This window comes from Pinus tabuliformis, chromosome X (assembly GCF_031772625.1).
Source record: "Pinus tabuliformis cultivar Carrire ecotype Pingquan chromosome X, CPIR1, whole genome shotgun sequence".
Classification (NCBI taxonomy): domain Eukaryota; kingdom Viridiplantae; phylum Streptophyta; class Pinopsida; order Pinales; family Pinaceae; genus Pinus; species Pinus tabuliformis.
This window is the reverse complement of record NC_142308.1, coordinates 496,854,850-496,865,445: the sequence shown is the minus strand read 5'-3', so window position 1 is coordinate 496,865,445 and position 10,596 is coordinate 496,854,850. Positions and strand designations below refer to the sequence as shown.

At 37.1% G+C, this 10,596-nt stretch overlaps 1 protein-coding gene and 1 long non-coding RNA gene across 4 annotated transcripts; both read right to left on the bottom strand.

Annotated features, from left to right (window-relative positions):
- Positions 1 to 561: 561 nt before the first annotated feature.
- Positions 562 to 5,324, bottom strand: LOC149140850 (uncharacterized). 3 transcript variants are annotated; one of them, XR_016264434.1, is made up of 5 exons: positions 5,278 to 5,324; positions 4,483 to 4,946; positions 2,230 to 2,300; positions 1,952 to 2,095; positions 562 to 1,824 (listed from the first exon to the last, which is right to left on the bottom strand). It is a non-coding gene; the product is annotated as an uncharacterized LOC149140850 (long non-coding RNA). The 3 variants fall into 3 exon arrangements; XR_016264436.1 differs by having other exon boundaries at positions 4,570 to 4,946; XR_016264435.1 differs by having other exon boundaries at positions 4,483 to 4,943; positions 5,278 to 5,322.
- A 1,899-nt stretch (positions 5,325 to 7,223) lies between these two features.
- Positions 7,224 to 8,901, bottom strand: LOC149140849 (ACT domain-containing protein ACR3-like). The gene is made up of 2 exons (XM_089448132.1): positions 8,243 to 8,901; positions 7,224 to 8,089 (listed from the first exon to the last, which is right to left on the bottom strand). Exons 1-2 carry the CDS (start codon positions 8,421 to 8,423, stop codon positions 8,085 to 8,087), a joined length of 186 nt encoding a protein of 61 aa, XP_089304258.1. The 5' UTR covers positions 8,424 to 8,901; the 3' UTR covers positions 7,224 to 8,084.
- Positions 8,902 to 10,596: the final 1,695 nt, after the last annotated feature.

The window sequence follows — 10,596 nt, the reverse complement described above, 5'->3', positions numbered from 1 at the left end:
ACTTAATTAGTCTTCTCACTTTTGGATTTGGGTACAGCCTTGTATGGTATCTTGATTGCAGATTCCCCAAATATTTAGGGGAGCAGTTAAATATTTGACAGCATTTTTTATTTCGATTACAGAATCCCCAAATATTTGGAGGCGCAGTTAAATTTTTGACTAAGTGTTTTATCTGGATTGCAGATTCCCCAAATATTTAATAATCAGGCGGACATAAAAACCGTGAAATTTTTAACCGTGCCCATATCGTTGTCCATCCAATTGCCAAATATTCAGAAAATCGGCAATCAGATAAGCTCCAGGATATGGACGTGGATGCTATTTTCCAGGCATTACATGGATACAAGAAGTCTTTACACCGGCTGGCGGGCTGAAATGAATGGCAGGTAGAGAAGATAACGTTTGATCATCTTGAAGGGGCAATGTAGAAAATATTCTGTTGACTTAGCCTGAGGATATTCACACTGATAGAGATACGTACGATTTGACATAATCTTTAAATGTTCAAATGAGTCATGAAAATAACTGAATCATTTTAAATAAGAATTATCGTTGTCTTTAATGAACTGTCCATATATATCAAAACATTTCGAGGCCTATTAGAAGTGCACTCGAGAAATATATATGTATAGACACACGGTTTTCTTTTTAATTGAAGTGAGGTTGGGTGTATTTCCATAACAATGTCTTCCCTGACGAAGTCCATGCAATTTGTGGTTAATTTATTCACTACCCATGTAATTATATCTCTGATTATCACCTCACTTCAGCTGAATTGCAAGGCAGCACCTGCAAATGCCAGAGTGGAGTCCTTTCCAGGATATCATGGCAATATTAGTTATGAGATATATGCTGGGTAAGTGCCATATCTATCCAAGGTAAAGTATATTTATTCATGAATAAAGTTCATGTTCAAATGTAACAATAATTGAAAGTAACAAATTCAAAGTGCCAGATTTTTCACTGGAAAGAATATTTATTCATTAACACAGTCATTTTCAAAAATTTTCAAAAATAGCATGCATGAATTTGCCCCTGTTTGTAAATAAACAATTAGCTGTGTACTTATGCAAAGATTAAGAACATAACCAAAGAGTTCATAGCTTGTAGAATGTTCATAGCTTGTAGAGTGCATGCTTATATGACAAAGAAAGACAGAAAAACATAAAAGATATACAGATATCTAATTGTTATGCACAGACTGTGAATATGTTTGAACAGAGTTTAATTTCTATGGATACTTAATAAATTTGGTGACAATTGAAGCTAAAAAATATTAAAGTCAAAATTGTTGCATGGAGAGTTCAAAATATGTAAAAGACTAGGAGCGAAAATTGTTATATGGAGTGCTTACAGATGTGATTCTACCACTCTTATATTCTATTGGATGAACAATTAACTGCATGAAAGTCTTTGTGTTTTCTTCATATTCATGCAGGTATGTGACAGTTAGTGAGGCCAATGGAAGAGAACTTTTCTACTATTCTGTGAAGTCAGAAAGTAATCCAGCAAATGATCCACTTCTTCTTTGGCTTGAGGGAGGTCCTGGTTGCACCGATTTCACTGATTGTCTATGAGATTGGTCAGCTATGGGAATTCTTGCTCTTATTATCTATTTCAATGCTCAAAGTTGCTATTTACTGAATGAATTTTGATCTTGTACACATTAAGTTTTCAAATTGTGTAATCTGGCCATGGGAACAGCTTGTTCAAATGGCTAACTGTAAGCTCACTTTTACCCAAGTTGTTGGAATTGGCACCCAAAACCGAGTCAACTGCTGTTCTGGAGGTATGGTGCCTGCCAAATTATTGCCCTCCAGGGATCTGCACAAGAAGGTATATACTTATGCGAGTGCATTTAAAATAATCAAAAGGGAGACATGCTAATGCATTTGTTAATAATATCCAGCATTGGGCTCGATCAAAGTGCACCAGATTGGATTTATCTTACATTATGGCAATGTTTGACAAATTTCCAATTTCATTGGGAATGGCACCACTAAGCCAATTCAAAGCCAGATCCAAATTCTGTAGATTCTTTAGTTGACCAAGTTCTCTCGGTATGGTACCCAGTATATTGTTTGCACGAAGGTTCCTGCATAAGATACCAATTTGCTCGAGGTTGTTCATGTCAACAGTTCGACAAACATATTCATATTTCTAGACTAACTTATAACTGTACAAAAACTTGGCTCATGTGCAAGCTTCATTTGAGTAATAGGCACTTACAGGTCTGCAGCGAAGCTAGAAGGGCCAATTCTGGTGCTAGAACCCCTTTAAGAGATGAGTTTGGAAGATTTCTGCATATAAATTTTTTAAACTTATTCAAGTACTTTGAATCTCAAGTATACAATGCATCAAAAGAAAACAACTGATTCAAACAACTTGGAGAGACTCAACATCAAATGTTCTTTCAACTCTACTCATTTGAAATTAAAAATGGATCTGTGATTCAATTCATCATGGGATTCTAGGTCGCACAACACCAGGACTTGGGACATGCAAGAGACGTGGATACGAGCGTCCAACACAGGACACAGCAACATTCGAAATGTGACAAGGATATATATATATTCAAAAATTTAGAACATTTACAAAATATTAATATTGATGCAACTAATTCCTACATCAAACATACAAGAAATTGGAGTATTCAAGAATCAACACACATAAAATAGTAGTTTAGGAGTTAGAACTACAGCTTTCTCATTGAGTCCCTTGATGTCATCGAAATCACAATGTATTACATAGACACTAATATTATAGGTAGACATGCCAATGGCAAAATACAAAGTAGAGCAGATAGCAGATACGGTGGATATGTTCTTTCTTGAGCTTGGTGTCTTGTTATAGCAAAGTGGTTTGCAGTGCCGGCAGCTTCTCCTATAGCAAAGTGGTTTAGAGTGCCGACAGCTTTTCCTCGAGCAGACAGAATAGTGACAGCGGTAGATGGACTTGGAGAAGGGGATGAACACCAAAATTGACGTTCTTCCCTTTTTCCTGTGACCTTTGTGGTATAAAAGAAGAACACTAAAATTGGAGAAACGACAATTTCACCTCCTTCATTCTTCTTTACCTACACAATCACCTACACAATATTAGAGCATTTTCCTGTGGCTGGAAGTGAAAAAAGGAGGTGAAACTGCTTTTCTAGTTCTGTTTTGGCTCCTTGCACGTCCAACACTCGAGACATGATAGGTCATGTGTCAGAATCAAGTTTTCCACGTGTCTTGTTTTTTTTAGGAAATGTGTCAAACTCATGTCCAACACATGCCTAAGTGTGTCATGTATTTGAGACATGGGATACAGACATGCAGACCCTGGGGGATGTCTCTGGCCTCTTAGGAGATACATATAACATGGCCTCACACTATACAATTCTTGGCTATTCTGAATCCATATTAACTATATTACAACCATGATAACCATTCAATTGTTGTTGATGTTGCTTTTGAAAAAAATTGTCCTTTTTAAAGTAATAAAAGCACAACATAACATTACATCTGCTCTAGAATGTGCACACTATTTTTTGTGTTCTAAATTGACTCTCTATTATCAATGCAACTAGATACAATGATCATCTGATTGCCCTCATTTTTCTAGGGAAAATAAAGGTTCCCTGGAAACACAAACTGACTTTCACCAATTTAAGAGTGACATAGTGGGTGAGTTCTAGGCACCTGCCAAAACATGGTCGAAATTTTTGTGCGCTTTGCAGGTTTGACAAAAGCAAAAAAAGCATCCTGCAACTTCGGAGTGCAATAAGATTTGCAAATTCTGTAAACAAACTTTAGAGAAATGTAGTTTGAGAAGTGTTATTTTCCTGATAAATAATTGGATTGCTCAAAATTTTACAAGGTTGAAGCCAGGCATAGAAGATCCAACTATAGAGCTTCATAGGGCAAATGGTTGCATATACAAAGCCATACATTCCCAAGTTCCAAGTTCTCTGTACAATTAACGCTTAGAAGCCATCCAATTAAAAGGGAACTAGGGAGGGTACATTGTCACCTATTGTATACTCCCTCTGCACTTTGGGCTAGTGCTTTTCTGCCCTCAGGAGAGATCCTTATGTGATCTAAAGTGCAAAAAAAATGACTTTGACCAACAAAGACACTTGGTATCAGAAAATTAGTTTACTGTAATTCAATTGTTACACCTAAATTCTGCTGAGAAATTGATGGGACATCAAGCTAATGTTCAGATCAGCTCTTATAATCATTAATTTGCTAAAATTCTTTGTGCAAATCTGCTCTCAAACACCTCAAATCTGCAGACCCACATGTAAATCTCCAAAAGCAATGATGAGAAACTCTTAAAATTTTGTTTGTGACTGTAGTGCCTTGAATTCTGTGGGTTATGGAGACAAGTGTAGAAGAAAATTAACTGAGCAGGAGTGATTCCCAAGGCCAACCAATTCAGAAAATTCCAAGTAATAAAAAACACCGATAAAATGAGAATTAGCCTCCAAGTAACTGTCACCTTTATCCAATGCCATGCATACAACGTTTAGAGATATTGACTTCAAATTCAAAGTGGATGTCAACAGTCAGATTACTTCAAAAGCACCTTTTCCCACCAAGTTCAATGATGCAGAAGCATCATCACCACCCCACCATGGTTGCAGCATCCCATGAACATTGAGAAGAGGTCAAGCGAGATAGCACTGTGGAAGAGACAGTGGGTAATTTTCGTCCCAGCATTCATCCTCCACCATCCAAATTCCCTTGCTTTCATCTGACAACCCACGGTTTCCCAGACCCAAGGATTCTCGTAGCCAGCTGGAACTTCTGTTTCAAGAGGATTCGATCAGTATTTCTAACGTTTACATTTTGAGCAGTCCAAGCTGTTAACAACCCCATGAGAAAATGACCATTTCCGCGTTGCATCATCTCTAGTTAGTTCCTTGTAATCAGCCACACTTAATTTGAATGATGGCTTTTCTGCTGCCAAAAGATAAAAGGCTTTATAAATTTCAGGAAGCCCAAGACCTAAAAAACAGTAAGAACAGGAAGAAAAAAAATGTCTGGAACCGAACCCTCCTCCCATCACCCCCAACCCCTAAATGGATACTAAGAATAATAGATATTGAAAAAAAAGAAAAGAGTTTTCTTTCCATTTTGCCCATTACTAAGCAGTAACTTCCAGTAGGATCTTGGACTTTATAGAGTAAGCACCATGCTGTCTGCATAATGCAACTTGAAATTTCCAATAAAAAGATTAAAAACATTTCATCTTGTCTCTGAATAAAACGAAGAATGAATGAAGAAAAGTTACCAGATAGTTTCCAAAGGACCCACTGCAGTTTTAGCCTTGGCCCTGGAGAAAGCTCCACTGGTAAACTCTCTAAATGATCTGCCTTTGAATAAAGTCTGCATGCATATCAAGATTAATAGGTGAGAGAAATTGGGATTCCCATATCAATATAAAGAGACAGAGCAGTCGGAGGATCAGCATTTTCTTCAAGTAAAATTTACTGCGGTGGGTTTAGTATGAAATTCTCTCTACTCGGTTCAGTAAATAATACTTAAATCATTGGGATTGAAATTTGAAATTGAAGATCTCCAATGTTCTACTCTGGAGTCTGTACCAAGGGTAGAAAAGCATACTTACTTGGAATGCTTTGCGCAGATCAGGAGCCTGAAAAATTTCTTTGCTGGGTAGTTTATCTAACTTTACTTCCATACTTTTCATAATTGAGGGATCCATGGTGCTCAGAGCCAATAGCTCTATGGCTTGAAGTTATGGGATTTTCACACCCCACCTCAATTCTTGCTCTTATTATCTATTTCAATGCTCAAAGTTGCTATTTACTGAATGAATTTTGATCTTGTACACATTAAGTTTTCAAATTGTGTAATCTGGCCATGGGAACAGCTTGTTCAAATGGCTAACTGTAAGCTCACTTTTACCCAAGTTGTTGGAATTGGCACCCAAAACATTAAGTTTTCAAATTGTGTAATCTGGCCATGGGAACAGCTTGTTCAAATGGCTAACTGTAAGCTCACTTTTACCCAAGTTGTTGGAATTGGCACCCAAAACCGAGTCAACTGCTGTTCTGGAGGTATGGTGCCTGCCAAATTATTGCCCTCCAGGGATCTGCACAAGAAGGTATATACTTATGCGAGTGCATTTAAAATAATCAAAAGGGAGACATGCTAATGCATTTGTTAATAATATCCAGCGTCGGGCTCGATCAAAGTGCACCAGATTGGATTTATCTTACATTATGGCAATGTTTGACAAATTTCCAATTTCATTGGGAATGGCACCACTAAGCCAATTCAAAGCCAGATCCAAATTCTGTAGATTCTTTAGTTGACCAAGTTCTCTCGGTATGGTACCCAGTATATTGTTTGCACGAAGGTTCCTGCATAAGATACCAATTTGCTCGAGGTTGTTCATGTCAACAGTTCGGCAAACATATTCATATTTCTACACTAACTTATAACTGTACAAAAACTTGGCTCATGTGCAAGCTTCATTTGAGTAATAGGCACTTACAGTGTCTGCAGCGAAGCTAGAAGGGCCAATTCTGGTGCTAGAACCCCTTTAAGAGATGAGTTTGGAAGATTTCTGCATATAAATTTTTTAAACTTATTCAAGTACTTTGAATCTCAAGTATACAATGCATCAAAAGAAAACAACTGATTCAAACAACTTGGAGAGACTCAACATCAAATGTTCTTTCAATTCTACTCATTTGAAATTAAAAATGGATCTGTGATTCAATTCATCATGGGATTCTAGGTCGCACAACACCAGGACTTGGGACATGCAAGAGACGTGGATACGAGCGTCCAACACAGGACACAGCAACATTCGAAATGTGACAAGGATATATATATATTCAAAAATTTAGAACATTTACAAAATATTAATATTGATGCAACTAATTCCTACATCAAACATACAAGAAATTGGAGTATTCAAGAATCAACACACATAAAATAAAATAGTAGTTTAGGAGTTAGAACTACAGCTTTCTCATTGAGTCCCTTGATGTCATCGAAATCACAATGTATTACATAGACACTAATATTACAGGTAGACATGCCAATGGCAAAATACAAAGTAGAGCAGATAGCAGATACGGTGGATATGTTCTTTCTTGAGCTTGGTGTCTTGTTATAGCAAAGTGGTTTGCAGTGCCGGCAGCTTCTCCTATAGCAAAGTGGTTTAGAGTGCCGACAGCTTTTCCTCGAGCAGACAAAATAGTGACAGCGGTAGATGGACTTGGAGAAGGGGATGAACACCAAAATTGACGTTCTTCCCTTTTTCCTGTGACCTTTGTGGTATAAAAGAAGAACACTAAAATTGGAGAAACGACAATTTCACCTCCTTCATTCTTCTTTACCTACACAATCACCTACACAATATTAGAGCATTTTCCTGTGGCTGGAAGTGAAAAAAGGAGGTGAAACTGCTTTTCTAGTTCTGTTTTGGCTCCTTGCACGTCCAACACTCGAGACATGATACAGCGCATAGCAACCTCCCGTGAAATAACAACAGAAATCTTATAAATCAGAAAGAGCAAATCAACATTGCCACGAAATACTCTGATATGCACCTTTGTGCTGCAGATTTTGCATCATATGTAAATTCTATACTGATAAATATATCGCTTTTTTCATCTGAAAAAAAAAGGTGTATGGCGTCATAGAACAGGGTTATCCTTAAACCAGTTTAAAAACAAGCAGTACTGAAAAGAATTATTATTTAGCTCAGACATTGAAAACCACAAAATGAACCTACAGAAGTTCTCTACCCTGCACGGTGTAACTTCAACAGGACATACTCTTTTTTGATAGCGGTTTCAAAGAACAGAAAATGGTTGGTGAAAGCAGCAGTACATGTTGATTTTTCCCAAAATGTATTTAAACGCAACAAGAAATACTACCTACAGTGGATTTTCCTGCACTTAGTTAGGTGACCTCACATTCGATCTGAAAAAAAACATTGAGCAGAGGAAACCTGTAACGGAAGTTTATTACCTGATTTTGCTAATATCAAAACATCCAAAAAGTTGTTCGTATGAATATGCCACAAATCCACCGCGCACACGGGCATATTAACCATGTAAATCAGGCTGCAGGTCGGCATGTGAAAACCATAAGATAATAGGAGCCGGTTGTTTATTATCAAATTCTATTTGAAAGCATCTGCTTTAGACCAGGTTTATCATACTCCATATCTGTCAAGCTGCAAACAATATCAAAGAGAAGCTTAGGTCTGTCTTTACACTGAACAGTCACCACAGAATACCCCCTCTCCAAACAGTTGTCAACAGTCACAAGAGGCTTGGCGTTGTCGTTGTCCTTGAGAGAAAGAGATGCCCTGTCTCCAGTTCCATCGAGTTTATCATAGTCACGGTCAGCAAACATCAATTGATAAAGCCGCCTTTCTGTGTGAGTGAATCCCATTGACACCACCGTTTTAGCTTCTCTGTGTTAATTCAATTGTCGTATGTTCAGCGGCTGCATCTAGACCTACTGGTTTTCCAAACAAAGGCACTACGCAAGGGTTTGTTGCCAACCTCTGCAATACAACGCATGGATGATTGAGAGGGATATTGCATGGATGATTCAGAGGGATCCACAGCGGCGTGGAGGGATGCAGGGGAGGCAAGTCCTGAGGGATCCAGAGGAGGCAAGTCCTGACGCCCGCCTGGAGAACACCATTGGAGAAACCCTACCTCTGGAATGGCGATTGGCACTCCGCGCTCTTCATTACCCGGACCGGCGATTGGCACTCCGCGCTCTTCATTACCCGGACCGCCTCAGTGACATTTTTGATCGACGGTTGTGGTGTTTGTAATCGTCTAACATCTCATCGTACGGCGTCAGAGGAGGACACGTAGGCAAAATGGGGGATGGATCTCAGAGGGAAACGCCTTACGGCGTAATTATCTCCCTTACAAGAAAGGACAAAAAATGGCTTTCCCAAAATGAGTGAATGGAAGGAATAAACTTGTGATGAAGAAATACTATTGTTCTAGCCATTCCTAATTGGTGAATATTGATGTAGTGGGAATTGAATAGGTGGTTGATTCAACCATTCTTTTTATGCTTCCTCTCAGAGTCTTGCTTTTAATGCAACCTTCTCTCAATTTGACATTGTAGTGGGGTGCCCCGAAAGATGGTAGGTGGGTCGCTCATCATCGCTAGAACCCTGATTTCAAAAAATATTGAATGTCACTAGTACAATATCAATGATATTAGTAAGCACAACAATGCAATTGGTTTGTTGAAATTTCAGTATACCAAATAATTATTACCATCATTGATTCAGGATTGCAGCTAGAAGATGTCATGTTCCAATTGGCAGGGTGAAGAGGTTGTCCATTTTCATCTACCAACTGCTTGCGATATGTTGCTCCTGATAAGAGCTTCTGACGTTTTTGAAAATAATATGGAGTAATATTTTATGCATCTGAACTTGATTCTAAATCTGGATCTTGAAAATAATTTGCATATATTTTTATTCAAATTGACATGGATTAAAAATAAATAAATTTAATTAGATAATTGAAATATAAATAAAATCTGAACTTACTCAAGATGGAAAGGGAGAACTCCACGAAGGAATTTGATCAACAATATGGAATGAGTTGGAATTTGAAGAATTGGCCATTTGATATTATTGAGATTTTGTCCCTGTATTTGAGAAAAATCAGAAATAAAATTTTGTGTGAATATCTAAAATTAATCTCGAGAACCATATAACCACAATCTGAATTTTAATATAGTTTTGAAACCATTTTCAAGAACAAGGTGACTTAAGTGGAAAATGTATACTATGAACTAATGTAGTTCATATGGATGCATCCTAAATGATAATTTGAGATTAATATGTCATTTTACGTGAAAATAAGATTTCAGATAGCTTTTAAACCCCACTATTATGATAATCAGAGTAAACCGCACTGGTCCATTTAAATAATAAGAGCACTAGGGCATTTAAATGATACCTGCATCAATTTTCGACATTTGGAAAAAATAAAAAATAAGTTATCATATCAGTTCTCTTTCACATAAAAACGCGTTGGTACGTTTAAATAAAAAATAACACAAGTACACAACTGTTTCCCGAATTTAGAAAATAAAAATGAATTCAACCGTCTTGGTGCTCTTTTAAATGTAGACCGCACTGTTTCTTTAAAAAAAATAATCGCACCGTTTTGGGATTTTGAAAATGAAAAAAAATTGAATCATGTCAGTTTGTTGAAAAAATATGGCGCCCCAAAAATGTCGGTGCACTATAAATGCATTGGTACACTTCACTGTTGAACGCACCGATGTGTGGAGAAATTGAATAAAAAAACACGATTATTTTTTCTTATCTCAAAATTCAAAAATAGAAACAATTGATTTTTCAAAATCTAATTTCATAAAGTATTTTAATTAGTAAAATTTTATTCACCATTTCATCATTTTACCCAAAATTCCAAGGGAGTGATTTGCAAGAGAGATATACCAAGAGCACTGTGCAACAACAACATAATACTTTGGAGCAAAAAAACTATCAGAAGCTAAAAGGTATGGTGATTCACTCAAAAACCTGCATAGTAAGTTTTAAATTTTATCGTTTATTTTA

Coding starts and splice junctions, on each gene's coding strand:
- LOC149140849 (XM_089448132.1), bottom strand. CDS start 8,423: ATGGGATTCACTCACACAGAAAGGCGGCTTTATCAATTGATGTTTGCT.